Genomic DNA, 14,995 nt, shown 5'->3' with positions numbered 1-14,995 from the left:
GAATTGGAAATGGCCGCGGACCCAGCCAAGACAGCGGTTTTTAAATAAAGCTGTATCAATGAAGGATGCATTGGAAGCACTGTCTTAGCTAAGCTGCTGCTCCCAGATTCACAGAACACTTCTTCTTCACACCATTTAAGCACTGCTCTCCGAACTGCTGATGCCGGTGTCTTGTAGCTGTCGACAAGGCAGCATGAACAGTCTCCCATCAGCAGGAACCCATGAATGCAGCCGTGAGCAGAGTCCAAGAACGGGCCGGCTGTGGAGCTGGCAATCTCAAAGCACACCTTGTTTGCTGCAGGCGCACAAGGAAGTCCTGCAGGTGGGGGCCTCTGGTTTGAGTTTCAGAACAGAACCGAATAACTGAACTGAGCAAACACTGTGAGCCCTGCCCTCGGCAGCCCGGTACCTTCGCACCGTTTGCCCTGGGTATCACAGCCTGGGCAAACCCCTCGTCTAGGTGCTCACAGTGAAGTCATGCGGGCACTCCTGGTGTGTGTGCTGTACATCGATGTCAGCAGCAGCGCTCCCTCGCGTGCAGCCGCTCCCTAACGTGACAAGCCTGCAAACGATCCCTACGGAAACATCCTGCCAGCCGGCCGGGAAGTCCCGAGCGGAACGGAAGGAAGAGACTCTCCCGGGGCAGAGCAGAGCAGAGCAGAGCATGGCTCAGCCGCCCGCCCACAGGAGGGGCCAGCAGACGATGCACGGCGGGCGTGTGGCATGTGAAGAGTTACATGCCCAGCCCTCCGCCTGCAGGCGTCTCTCGGCCTCCGGTCGGTTCAGGCTCAGACGAGACACGCCGGGCTGGGCTGGGCGGCTGCGGACCAAAGACTGGCTGCTTCGTCTGCAAATCAAATCGCCGCCACACCCACGGAAGGCGGCACAACCCCCCCACCAGGCCCTGTCGGAGGAGGGGAGAGCCGGGCTCAGCTCAGCGACAGAACTGCAAGTAATGCCTGCCTTTACCCACCTTCCTCCTCTTCAACTCCGCTCGCAGCCTGAGCCCCCTCCCCACTTCCCACGGGGGGCAGGGGAGTTATTACAGCTGCACCAGCTGTTCCTCTCTCCCCCACTCCCACAAGTATCCGAGCCAGTCACCATGCCAAGCGGCCCCTTTCTTGCCTCAGGGCTGTGGCAGTCTCATGGGTTGCATGTGTCCAATACCTGCACCCTGGCCATCAGCCCTCCCCGCCCTTCGCAAGTTGTCCCAGGGGACCCACCCACGCCCGTGCAATTCCTTACAGTCTTTTTTTTTTCTTTGCACGCGCCCAGCAGCAATGGCAGACAATAGTAGGAGTTTCCTAACCCAGCCTGCAGGCGTTGCAGCCACTGGGCGTGCTCCCATGCCGGGGAGGCTGCTGTGCTGTTGGGAAATGTAGTTTGTTACCACGCAGCCTCTATTTCCTCCCCTTGTGGGGACACGGAGGTATGTGTCTGCTTGCTCCAACCTGGGCTCTCTTCAGCCCACCCCACTCTCGTTCTGTTGGGCGATGGCTGTGTCTACACTACAACCTATGTCAGCAAAACTTAGGTCACTCAGCGTTTCCCCCCCCACCACCACCACCCCGCCCCGCGACAGATGTTATGTCAACCTAAGCGCTCCTGTAGTTGATATTTCCAGAGAAACTTTGCTTGAAACCAGCACAGCTGGTGACCCTAGCTACAATCCTACACAGCCAAAGATCCCACAGATGATCTCAAAAACCAAAGATCCTGCAGAAGAACTTCAAAGGAGCAAAGCCAAAAGCCCTGTAGATGAGCAGGTCAACCATGGAGCAGGTCCGAGCAGATTTCCTGTAGGGAATAGGTTTGAAGTTCCTATCTCGTAAAAGTCACTTTTAAGATTTAGTCTGATCACCTGAGGAATTGCATATGCTTATATAGATTGGCCCTTGCCCGCTCACTGAAAGGGATATGAAAAATGGCGAGTTTCCTTTTTTCCTACAAGCTGCCATTTTTCCATCTGAATTTTACAGAATGAAAAAGCACTGCATGAAGATTTGCACGTCAAGCGGCTTGCATGCTGGTATCTTTCAGACTATGCATTGTCACATTTATTGGTTGTTTGGGGATACAGAAGCTCAAAAATCAACATGGGTAACAGGTTTCAGTGATTGGAAGAAGATGCTAAAGACAATGGCTGTTCATGGGAGAAGCAAACAACATATGCAGTCACCTGCCAGCTTTACAGTTTGCGAACGGTCAAAGTATCAGATGCTAGTTTATCAAAATATGCATTGAAAATATTAGGAAGTTGCAAGATGTACTAAAAATATTGCATGACAGTCAAAAATAGCTAGTTTAGGTCTCCCTTTCCATGGCCACTATAAAGTGCTGGAGAACAACAACTGTGGTATTTACTTGGGCGTCATTAAGCTATTTGCCTGACATAATTCAACTTTTGCCCAACATATCAGTGACACCAAGAGAATCAAATATCGGAGCAAGAAAATTACAGCTGAATGTATAAGTCTTTTTGAATCAGAAGCCAGGAAGCACATACTTAATAGCTGCAAATGAGTTAAGTTTTTTTTTACTGTTTTTGCAGATGCAAATATGGATATTAGCCATGTTGATCAAATGGCCATTTTGCTTCACTTTGTGAATATTGATCGTCTCAAAGGAAAAATAGATATAAAAGAGCATTTTGTAAGCTTTGTGGGAATAAGCGAGGCAGCTTCTGTATCCTTGTATGACCAGTTAATGAAAGTTTTATTCTGCAAGTATGGATTAGACCCCAAATGCATGTCTGGACAGGGATATAATGGGACCCATGTTATGGCCGGACCTCATGGAGGACTGCAAGCAAAAATGAGAGAATATCTTTCAGGCAAGGGAGACAAAGTGTGCGCACCATACATCCATTGCCTAGCCCTCGCACATCGGATTAACCTAGTTTTGGTGCATGCTGCTGAAGATAAAGCCAATCCAGACCTGAAGGTTTTCTTCACTGCTTTGCAGGAAATACATAAATATTTCACACGTTAACCATTGATGTGAAAAACTAAGGATTAAGTCTAACAAAAATCTTTATCTCCAAACTCTTGCTTGAGAGAGTACAGTTTTGCATAGAGAAGATTAACTTGATGATGCGCTTCAGGGCCCTGAAGAAGTTGACAGGATTGATGCAGCAGATGAAATTGAACAGGCTTCTGAAGAATGAAGGAGACCTTTACATCTAACAGCATTCTGCAAGACTAGATGGGCAGCGCAAATGAAAGCCATTGAGGCAATGACAGTAAATGTTTAGAGTATAATTGAATGCCTAGAAGATGAAACAGTGGCTGAATGCAGGCGTAGTGAGGGCATACACTGAACAAAAAGCAACATGTCTGATGGATTGTGTGTTCTACCTCAATCTGTTATAGAATATTAGTTATCATGGCTGCAGTCTCTGGAATCTTTTGGTCAAAGAAAAGTGACCTGTTCCAAGTCCTCTAAACACAGTGAATGTGCTCAGCAATCTCAGATCTCAAAGAAATCTCAAAGAAAATTATGAGGAATCATAGAATATTAGAGTTGGAAGGGACCTCAGGAGGTCATCTAGTCCAACCTCCTGCTCAAAGCAGGACTAACCTCAGAACAGGTGGGAAGCAATGGGTTATGAAAAGACAAACTATCCAAGCCACAAGAAGAGATGCATACTCTGCACGTATGATGAATTTGCACTCAATTCTGTGCTAGAAGCAAAGGATAACCATTGAAAGAGATATTTTGAAGGTCTTAGACAATATGAGCGGTTAACTAAAATCTCAGTGTGAGGGATTTCAAGAGGTAGCTGCCACTATTTGTTTTTTTCCAGCCCATGTGACTTCAAAATATAACTTCAGCAGAGTCAAAGGAGGACACTCAAACTCATGGGAAAATACTCCTTTTTCTTTAGACTTGGTTCACAAGATTGTTTTTCAAGATGAGTTATTTTACAAAGGACACAGAAGTGGTCAGTTTGTCACTTGGAGTCCAGAGCAACTTGAATTTCGTAGTGTCAAGTTATCGTGATAATGTTTTACCGGAAATGGAAATGTTGCGTTGACTCTTTCTCACCACGCCACTTGGAGTGCCTAGTGCTGAATGTGCAATGAGCACATTAAGATGTGTCAAAAATTATGTTTGTTCAACACTGTCACAGACACAGCTGAGTGATCTTGCTCTCCTTCCAACAGAGAAAGACAAGACAACAAGGTCGGAGCTGGACAGCATCATAAAACAATTTGAGTGTCAAGGAAAAATATCGCCACCGGTACACGTTCCAATAATTGGAAATACACAAGCCAACACAGTTTGGGTAAGATTCCACTTATGTGGACTTTTTTTTTTTTTTTTTTTAACTTTTTGTATTTAAAAAAGCATAAGATGATTTGACTATGTTGCATGTTTGCTGACCATGCTTTGACCTTTAAATCTCCCCCAATTTTGGCTTATCTTGGTTCCCTAATTTTGGATGGATTGTGTGTTTTTATGTTGTATTCAAGAACCAAATGTTTGAGATGGGATTTTTTAAAATATAAATCTAAAAACAAGTTTCTAAAAATCCCTTGACTCACTTAGAATGATTAACTCACACAAGTTGATCTGATGCTGGCTTCCTGTATGATCTCTGCCAAGTCCCGTAACTTCATTGACCTTGGTTACAGTGTCTGAGGTAAATTTCCTCCAATTTAATACCAATGACTGGAGCACTAGTGCAGACAGACCACTGGTGTTTTAACCAAAGGATTGTCTAGATCTGCCCTGAGCAGAGTCAGACCACAGGCTGGTTAAAACTCCTGGGCCCGGTCTAGACTATTGCTGTAGCCAATGCTCAACCAGCAATGAGAGACTTGTCTAAAATTCCTGATGCAGATCTGTTTCTCTATCTGTACATTTTCCCACTTGTCCTCTTGTTGGTGTTAAGCATATTCAGTGGTCTTGCACAGATGCAACTGATTGGAACTAAGTATGCAAAGGCTTGATGCACACAGTGCAATAGGATCCAGCTCACACTCACAACCGGGCTGGTTCTGCAGGGATCATAGGCGTGAAATGCAGTAAAAAGAAAGGGGTTGGCACTAAACTAATAGATCCAGCTCTGAATACACACACAAGGTAGATCAAAGCAACAAGGGGTCATTTATATAAAATTAAATGGCAAAAAACTACATTCACGCAGAGTTACAGTTGCTTGGTGGTGTGACGTCCCCTTGCAAAATGCTAAATAGAGCAAAAGTCGAACTTCTAAAATCCAGAAAATGTAGACTTAAGGTTGTCCTTGCACCCGTAACGCCCTTTCAGCAGTGCCCTAATATGCCGTTAACACACACATCTTTACTCTGCCAACCCCGCAGTTCAAACCTTTCACCTACTTTTACAACCAATGCACTCCCACCCACAGGAATCCATCTAATGCTATTAAAGGACAACAAAGGAAAAAGTTGGATGAGCATGAGCCCCAACCCCAGATCCTAGCACTCACACAAGGGTCAACGAGGGGGATTCAGATTCCCCCAAAGCAACCAGGCCTCCCACACCTCAGCTCATGGGCCAGAGCCCTTCAGATTTGGGCACACATATAGAAGGGAAGAATGTGGGGCCAACAGGTGCCCATCTGTATTCTCCCCCCACTTCCCCTAACCCCCATGCCTCCCTCAACTGAGCCCCCCAGCCTCTCTCCCCATCCCCATTTATTCTTCTCCCCTCGCTGCAGCCCCAAACACCTCTCCCACTTTCCCCCACTGCTCTGCCCCTGAATACTCCTCCCCTCCCAAAAAGCATTTACATGTTTAATTTTTGCCCGCTGTCATGGTGCGTATGTACCCCACGCTGGGCCAACAACCAAAAGGTTAAGACAGGCAGTGCTGGCCACAGCAGCTGGGAGAACAAAAAGGCTGCGAAGTGGAAGGGGGCGGGGTGGCTAACAGAAGAGTGAGCAGGCTGGGGAATTAAGGAACTCCACTGCTAGAGAGCCGCCCTAGGACAACCCCCCAGCCCTAGAAAGGGTAGCACAGACCCTGCAACAGGTTGAAGAAGAGCCTGCAGAGGTTTAATTAAACCTTTGGGTTTAAACAGGGATTTGGAATGGCTATCTCATTACAAGAATTAATTCTCACCTCCTAATCAATAGTTGCGAATAGGCCGCAACTACTTCCCCATTGTTGTTCTTTAAATTTGGTTGTATATATATACCTGCCTTTTGATTCCTATTTCTTGCATCTGAAGAAGTGGGTTACAGCCCACAAAAGCTTATGCCTACAAAAATTAAATTTGTTAGTCTTTAAAGTGCTACAGGACTTTCGTTTTTTTTACTTTAAACAATATACATTTTCTTAAATCCTGTTCTCAGTTTGTGTCCCCCAAATATTTAGTGGGTGCCATCACTACCTTAAGTAAAATTAGACAGACTGAGACCATTTTGAATCACATCACATCAATAATATTATCTTTAGCTCTAAAAAATAAAATAAAAAAACCGCACACAAACTTGTTGAAAAATGGTAATTTTTCAGGCCTGAAGTTTCCATAACCTCTAGCTTCAATGACCCCAAATTTGGGTCAGTAACCCCACCCTGTGACACACCAAATGTGCAAGGAATCCTACTAAAGCATGTCAATTTTAGAAGACTTAAAAAAGCTGATTTTTAAATGGAAGTTGTGATACAGCCTCAACTCTAGGGTGCTGCTGGACCACTATACTTACTTTTCAGATTAGAACTGGACTTCAATTTTTGTTTAAAATTATATTCTTAACCTAGAGCAATTAGCTAATAATTGAACTTTTCATTTTTGCTATGGTTTTCTTTCTGCATTTTACTCAGACAATGAAAATAGACTAGTCAATTTCACTTTCAGGCTCTTAAGCATTTATCAAAATGCTACTGCACAAATTCTGCAGGGGAATGTATGTTGGCTGGTTTTTCAATAAAGAAGTGTTGGGTCAGCTTTATTTAACTACAGATTTAATGCAAAAACAAAACCAACCAACCTGAGAGTGTTATATAAAACACACTTTAAAAACAAACAAACAAATAAAAAAAAAATCAACCAACCTAAGTTTTAATACTTACAAATAACTTTGTTCTCAGTTGCATCTGTAATTGACCTAGGGCCAGGTTGGTAGCAGCTGAATGTAGTTGGGAATAAAAATAGCAAGAGTCCTGTGGCACCTTAAAGACTAACAAATTTATTTGGGCATAAGCTTTCGTGGGCAGCCACAGGACTCTGGCTGTTTTGCTAAAAACAGACTAACATGGCTACCCCTCTGGGAATAAAAATATGTGCTTTGTCAGATCCTGGGGGAAACATGGTTTAGGCCAAGGCCTGGAAGACTGTGTGATGGAGGGATGGGGTGGGATCTACTCTTGTTTCAGAATAGGTTTGAACTGGATTTTATTTCCCAGTAGTACACCCACAGGCAGGGGTGCTGGAACACTTTTTATATTAATTTTGCACATTTAATTTATATACATTTTATAGTGGGGGCGGGCGGGGCGGGGCAGGGTGCTGCTGATGGAAGCCATGGATTTGGCATTTGTTGTTACTACTTCAAGCCAGGGGGTGATGCAGCAGCCCTACTTTCAACACCAAAACTGCCCACAGGCCATTCTCTACTGAGAAGCTAAACTAACCATATGGATTATGAGGCAGAGTGTGCAAATACTGCATTTCAGAGCTATTTGTGGACATTAAATTGCCCAACAGGGGCAGAAAGGCTGAACGCTTCAGCTCTGAAGACTTTATGATAGCCGCTCTTGTTCGACCAGTTACACAATGAAGCATCCTACCAAGCTCATGATACTTGTTTGATTTTCAGAGTCCAGTGAAGGGGAGCTGCACTGGGGTACAGCATGAGTTCAGATCTGCTTGAGAACTACGTGGCAGCCATGGTGCTGAGTGCAGTTGGTGATGCCTTGGGCTATTGCAATAGAAAATGGGAGTTCTGCCGGGATGGCCAGAAGATTCACAGGGAGGTTGCACAGATGGGAGGGCTGGGAAATATCAGTATAGCAGGCTGGAAAGTCAGCGATGACACAGTGATGCACTTGGCGACGACCGAAGCCCTGGTAGCTGCTGGGAAACAACCACCTTTTCCAGAACTCTATTCCCTTATAGCAAAGCACTACAAGGACTGTATGGACGACATGACTGGCAGAGCTCCAGGTAATCCTTCTGAAATTTTATCTGTATCAGTCTTATTTTCTGTCTCTCATTCCCTCTTTAGTTAAGGCTGCCAGAGAGTTGCCACTGTTTTTAGTTGCTTATAACTTTACCAACCTAAGCGTTCAGGCTGAAATTTTCCATTTGAGTAGTCTGCATCAGACTGATTTTTCTGGAAAGTTTCGAGTACAATGGTTCCGCCATTTCCAAGAACAAGATTGGGAAAAATACATTGTTTCGCTAATATTATTACAACAGTTTCTTTGAGACGTTTTAGCACCTCCGTGTATGGAGCTGGGACTTGAAATTGGGCAGGGAGGTGGCCTTTCTGTAAGGGATGGGCCTTTGCAATTTTTGTGAAAAATATGCCCCATTTGGCCAAGTTATAAGCCTTTGGGGGGAAAAAAAAATCTCACTTTTGTACATACTCAGTAAAGAAGCGGCAGAGTTCGGCAGCTAAATATTCTGAAGAGTCTGTCTGTACTGAACATGCTCTAGCCCAGGGTGGAAGGGGTGAGCAGGATGAGCCTGTCCATGCAGTAGCTGCTTGGAGGGGGGGCACTGTAGTGCCTGGCCCTGGATCCGAGAGCAGGGAACCTGTCTGTCCTGTACTCTCAATGACCTCACTGTTGGCACCCTGGCAGTGTGCAGGAGGAGCAGCCTGATTCAAATGCAGACAGGACAAGAGCTGGAGAGGGTAGGGGCATCCGAAGGAGTAGATTGGGACACACTGCTCAAGGCCAGGGAGAAAGATGAGAGCTGGCTGGGCAAATTGACTGGAGATATATGTAATACAATCAAAATAAAATATTTCAACATTATCCAAGTGAAATTTCTGGAATTTCCATTCCATGGGAAATTTCAACTTTTCATTCTGATACAGAAAAAGGTACTGTTTGTTTGTTTGTTTGGGTTTTTTTTAGGGGGGAGAGGGGGAGGAAACATCCTGCAGAACAGAAATCCTAATTTTCAGCCAGCTGTAGTGACCATGTAATTAAAGATGGCATGATAATGTATATGCACAAGGGGCCAAAATAAGGTTTCATGGGCAACCTTAATTCTGGCATTTCCTAATGTTCCGGTGCTTGATTTTTGCATCCTTAACAGTCTTTTAACATAGCTTTTGGTATGCAGTATACATCTTGTGTATACACATGCACACACACACAAATATAAACAGTGCAGTGTTAAGGCTACAAAATTTAAACAGGTGTGATATGAAATTAAGTACAAGAAAAGAGATAAGCCACATCAAATATTTTTTTTAAAAGTACAATGGTCCTTAGCTGTAACACTTCAGTTTATTAAAATCTACATCACTTTTCACTAGTTCTTCTGTTTAACTTCCTGCATTTTTCCTGAACTGGACAACGAAAAGTACAGCAGTCACAGTTTTACCAGTTTTACTTTCTAATTTTCTAGTACAATGCTGCAAAGTTTGGGCTGCAAACATTCCAGGGGAATATCTGGCATGCATGTGGGATGGGGAAATGGAGACACGAAATTTACCATTGATGACTTATACAGTTCATGGAAACTTTGCAGTTGTTAGGTTATAAATATGCTTTGGACCTAAACTGATGAATACTCATGATGCCAGGTAAGCCAAAGGAAACAGCAGGTGCTTAGCAGCTTTGAAAATCAGGCCATGTCTGTTTAAAGTATGGACTGAGGTATCTTACTTTAGGCACACGACAATTTTTGCCAGTGTCCTGGGTGGTTAAGAGAAAGAATAGGCTCTCTGTAGTTAGAGCTGTAGCTAGCTTTCTGTTACAAGACTGATTTTTACCCTTATCTTAGATGTTTAAAACTTGAATCAGGCTACTTGAAATCTGTCATATATGTGCTCCTCTGCCAGAGAAGAAGTTTTTAGGAGTTGTCTGACAATATGTTGAGAGAAACAGTCTGGGAGTGGTAGGGTAGAGGAAGGCAAGAGTGCTTAACTTTTTTAAATTAGTTTTTTGCTTCCACACACTAAGTTTGGCCTGGAAATGCCAAACTTGTTTTATTTTGTTGGCCTTGACTTGGATGCTGTCTTATGTATTACACAGAGGCTGTGATAGGGGATTTTCTGAAGTATTTAATAGTTTTTATAAACTAAGTTTAGTGTTGTAAGTGAATTTGATTTGAGATTACATAAGTTAGTTCAGTAACTGAAGACAAGGGAAGTTGAGAGACATAAGTAAGCAAGACAAGTTAGGTTTGGATATGAAATGAGAAAAGATATACAGGAAAGCTCCTTCTCTTCCCTGCCTATCCTCTGGTCTTCACCATTTTAAATCAACATTCTGGCCAGTTGATCAAGCCTTTCCTTGATTCGTCCGTTTCCTTCCTGCACAGGTTCTACCTGCGTTCAAAATGCATTGAGCTTGCAACCAGACCAACCAGATGGCTGGAGAATTCCGTTTAACAAATGGGAGGGAGGATGTGGGGCTGCCATGCGGTCCATGTGCATCGGGCTGAGGTTTTGTTGTCCTGAGCAGTTGGACAGTTTGATCCAAGTCAGCATCGAGAGCGGTCGAATGACCCATCATCATCCAACTGGCTATCTGGGAGCCCTGGCTTCTGCTCTCTTCACCATGTATGCTGTTAATGGCAAGCCCCCTCAGGAATGGGGAAAGGGACTGATGGAAGTGCTGCCACTGGCGAAAGCCTATATCCGGAAGTCTGGCTACTTTGTGGAGGACAACTTGAAGCACTGGTGAGCGTGGCTGGATTGTGGGGGTGAGATTACTGGAGTTTGTAGGCCCCCAAATGGCTGGTTCTTTCTCTCTCTCCGGACTATCAAATACAAGGCATTCAGCAACATAGGCAATGGGGGTCTGACCACTCTTCTTTGAAAGGAATCCATTTCATGGATCCCAACAAGGAAGGTTCATACATTACATTTATGCTCACTTTATGGCTCTTTTATACTGTCAGAAAGGGGTAAAGAGGCTTTTGTGTAAATGAGACTCAGGCGCTAGGATAAAAAAGGTTTCTACCCCCTTCCACAGCTTTCTTCTGCATTGCCCACTCCTGTGTGTTCAGGTCTCTCTGCAATCTTGTTGGAAAGCTATGAAAGTGCTTTACACACAAACAAACTTTTCTAAACCTCTCTGTGAGGGAGGGAGTATTGCTGTCCCCATTGTTAAGTGTGCAAGCGGTGGTGTCGGTGACCTGTGATATACATGAGGTTAGACTAAATGATCGGGTCCCTTCTGACCGTAAACACTGTGACTATATGACTTTACAATGGAGAAAGAGGGGATTAAGCAACTTGTCCTTTACCACACTGCAATTCTCTAATGGGGCCAAAGAGAGAACCCAGCTCCCCGTGCTTCAGCTACAAGACCATCCTTCCTCCCTCGAGCCTGGATGACAAGAGGTTGGGGCTATTAGTCTAAAAGATGGAGAACCTCAAATAGATTCAGAGCCGCGCTCAACTCAGACAAGCACGCAAGGGTTCTGGTGTTTCTCTGATACCACCACACCTCTACGCAAATTTTACAAGAGAACAGGCTGCTCCAGGAGCTTGTCACTAGAAATCCTGCGGCACAACCTCTCTGTTCAAACTGCACTTCTGATGTCAGACAGGACTAGGAAGTGTGGAGGTGACTGAAACAGAGAAGAAGGGAATCTATGAATGCTTTCCAAACCTAACAAGGTTCTTTTTAAAAAGAGGTGGGCTTTGGAGGGGGAAGGGGATCTTAACTTTATCCAGGATAATTCACATAGTCCCATTAGTTTAAAAAACAACACTCGGGGTCAGCTCCTCAGCTGGAATGGTGCAGATTTACACCAGCTGATGATGATCTTCAGCAACAGCTCATTAAAGTGATTTGGGAAGATTTGGGAAGAAGAAAGAGCAAGTTGGGGTCGCTATTCTTTGTGGCGTCATTCATCAGCTATTCAGACGGCTGACAACTATTTGTGAAAAAGAAGTGTGACATTCTTGGGATTCTCACACAATTTTTAACACCAACAATTATTCGTTATTCAAAAATTTACTTTTGTCATCCAGCCATGGAACGGAGATACCGGGCCTACTTCTGTGGCCAATCACACACCAATAAAAACTCCAGTGGGACACTTCAAACAAACCATAGGCTGAAATTTGGCTGCATAAACTGTTTGGCAAATATCAAAAGGGCAGAAATCAGGATTGGCTCATGAGTAAGTCAGAAAGAAAAAAAAAAAAAAGCAGAGGAGGGTTCTAGCTCTAACTTCCATTACTAATAAGTTATCACAGCTTGAAAGACAGCAGTCCAAAGGCAGCAGGCAAATGTACTTTTAGAGCTGGGGCAGGAATTTCAGCTATACCTTTCGAAAGGCCCCAGAGTTTCAGGTGTTGAGATCTAACACCCCCCTGCCCGCCCATTAGGGCTTAGGGACAGCTACAACATTCTGCTCTAGATCCTGGTTTGGATACTGAATCTATTCTCACACACACACTGGGAGATGATTTAAATTCAGGATTTTCAGGATCTGAATTCACATCTCTCTGTATTTTCTGTCCCTTTGAATCCCTTGCAATGCAATGGGTTATATGTTCCCGTAGGTACACAACTGCCCTCTCCTGGAATGAAGAGTCAAACATGCTTTAAGTGTTCCTCCCTTGGTGATTCCCATCCTCTACTAGACTTTGTACTGTGCAGCGAATGTCTCCAGTTAGCTGACAGGATAGAGACTTGCTATTTGGTTTAGCAGGTGATCTGAGTTCTCCTTCTCATCCTGCATGTTTTTTGCTGACATCTATGATGTCCATCTATTTAAACAGAAGTGCTGCCTACTGCTGCACTGGAACATTAGCTTACTTTTTTCCCTTCTTTTGTAGGTCCTACTTTGAAGAACAGTGGAAAAAATACCTAAAGACCAGGGGAATTTCAGATGGAGTGTCAGCTCCTACCTTCCCTCCAGTATATGGCGTGAAGGAGAGAGATGAATTCTATGTCTCCCTGAGTTTCTCTGACTGGGGTGGCAGCAGTGGGCATGATGCCCCAATGATTGCCTACGATGCCATACTTGGCGCTGGAAACTCCTGGACGGAGCTCGCTCATCGGGCTTTTTTCCACGGAGGGGACTCTGATTCTACAGCAGCCATCGCTGCATGCTGGTGGGGGGCCATGTATGGCTTCAAAGGAGTTGATGTATCTCTCTATAGAGAACTGGAATACAGGGAGAGGCTGGAGAAAATAGCTAAGGCCTTGTATGATGTCAGCCAGCGAGGCAGTCCAAGCATATAGGGGTTCTAGAGCCCACAAAATGAAGTGGTACAACTTGTGGGATTAATTAACATCTTGGATTAATGCTGGCCTGCCCTTTATTGCCCATCTAACCCCATCTCCCCCCAGCTAACAGCTTATGCTTTAGCAGGCTATCTAGCCAAGGCCTAGTACAAGGGGATTAAGGATGACTGTGTAAGGGGGAATCTGGCATAGGAGCTGTGGGTTACTCAGTCTTTTTTTGGGGGGGCCAATGCTAGCAGAAATGCAATTCCAGAAGCACTAAAGAGCAATGCATTGTCAGTCAAGTTTTGATATTGTAAGTCATTGTAAAAGAATTTGATACTATGTTGAGTTTGAATGAAATCTTACGTTCATCCATAGAATAGATCCAGTATGAAGTGCTAGTGCAAGCCTCCCTTTTTCTCATATACCAGTGCACCTCCACCTAGATACATAGTGAGCACCTCAATAGCTGAGAGGGGAATACAGTCTGTCTGGCCCATTCAACCCTTGGTCCTTCTGCTGAGACTGCTAACGAGGACACCAATTAGTGCGAAGCATGAGGGTAGTTTTTCACATCTTTAGTTTGAGGAGACATTTTTCTGCTTTATTAACTGTTTGACATTTGTTTAAAACCTAATTTTTTACAGCTTTTCTAGTCAACTGCAGAATTTCAAGAACTTTTGTGTTATGATTAAATAAAATTTCAGTTATCTTTTGCCTATTGTAGTTAAAGGGTGGAGGGAAATCATCGCCACATACAGTCTTGCCTTTCATGTAGGGTAATTCTAATGTTAGGGACAGAATTTGCACCTTACTTCATCAAACTGGATCTCTTGTGATGAAAAAGAATTAGAAACAGGAAATGTAGCTTGCAACCATATCCCTATTAAGAGCAGAGACCTTTAGAGCTGTTGAAAGATGTTTTTTTTTTTAAATTTTACATAACTTCTGATGACATCTTTGAAAGTGTCTTGCTTTTTTTGTGCAAACAGAGGCTGAATTCTGTGCGTCTTACTCCCAAGATGTCAGCTGTCAGTCTGATCCTCATTTATCCTATTTAAGATCCTTTACAAAAGAATAAAATCACTACACAATGATGCAAGTCTAGATTTGCAAATGAATTGAAGGTATCTGCCACTTCACCTTTTCAGCGGTTTGCCGTTGTGTCTTTTGATGAATTTACAGCAGATATCAAGGACATGCTGGAAGTGCATTAATTAGTTTCCAAATTAGAGAAAAGAGAGACTTTCAGTTTTGTACCTTTTGCCTGGGCTGACCTCTGGTTTTTAAGTGCTCTGGCTAGAATTACATAAAAGCATGTATTTGGCAAATGAAAGCATATATTTCTCATATTAAATGGTTTATTGATGTCCTTCATTCTCATAGGAGAGAGAAGGAAGGAGTTGTATGCATCCCTGACCAAACCCAGTGCTAAGTGAACATTTATTCTTCCCTTGAAGCAATGCAAAGTACCACTAAGAGCTTTTCCACTTGCACTGAGGAGACAGGACTCCTGTGCCCAAAAGGGCAAAGGTGAAGGCCAGGAGAAGATGAACAGAAGTTAGGAGGGTGAAGGTCACACAGCATTGGTTGGTAAGAAATTGTGCTGACGTGACATGGAATGTACATTTAGAATGGAGGTGTTTTTGATA

General features: G+C 43.9%; 1 protein-coding gene across 1 annotated transcript; it reads left to right on the top strand.

Moving 5' to 3' along the window:
- The first annotated feature begins 868 nt into the window (after nt 1-868).
- Nucleotides 869-14,637, top strand: ADPRH (ADP-ribosylarginine hydrolase). Its single transcript, XM_067546310.1, has 5 exons — nt 869-952; nt 4,167-4,288; nt 7,790-8,136; nt 10,474-10,834; nt 12,950-14,637. Exons 3-5 carry the CDS (start codon nt 7,824-7,826, stop codon nt 13,356-13,358), a joined length of 1,083 nt encoding a protein of 360 aa, XP_067402411.1. The 5' UTR covers nt 869-952; nt 4,167-4,288; nt 7,790-7,823; the 3' UTR covers nt 13,359-14,637.
- The last annotated feature ends 358 nt before the right edge of the window (nt 14,638-14,995 follow it).

Source organism: Emydura macquarii, unplaced genomic scaffold (assembly GCF_026122565.2).
Source record: "Emydura macquarii macquarii isolate MOO-44397 ecotype Brisbane River unplaced genomic scaffold, CSIRO-AGI_Emac_v2 contig_1119, whole genome shotgun sequence".
In the NCBI taxonomy this organism is placed as follows: domain Eukaryota; kingdom Metazoa; phylum Chordata; order Testudines; family Chelidae; genus Emydura; species Emydura macquarii.
Note: the sequence above shows the minus strand (reverse complement) of the source record. Positions and strands in the feature narration are given on the sequence as shown.

What these genes read in the sequence shown, in the direction of transcription:
- ADPRH (XM_067546310.1), top strand. Translation starts at nt 7,824, where the DNA reads ATGAGTTCAGATCTGCTTGAGAACTACGTGGCAGCCATGGTGCTGAGT. An exon ending in CATGACTGGCAGAGCTCCAG is followed by an intron (nt 8,137 to 10,473) that starts GTAATCCTTCTG and finishes CTTCCTGCACAG; the next exon opens with GTTCTACCTGCGTTCAAAAT. An exon ending in GAGGACAACTTGAAGCACTG is followed by an intron (nt 10,835 to 12,949) that starts GTGAGCGTGGCT and finishes CTTCTTTTGTAG; the next exon opens with GTCCTACTTTGAAGAACAGT.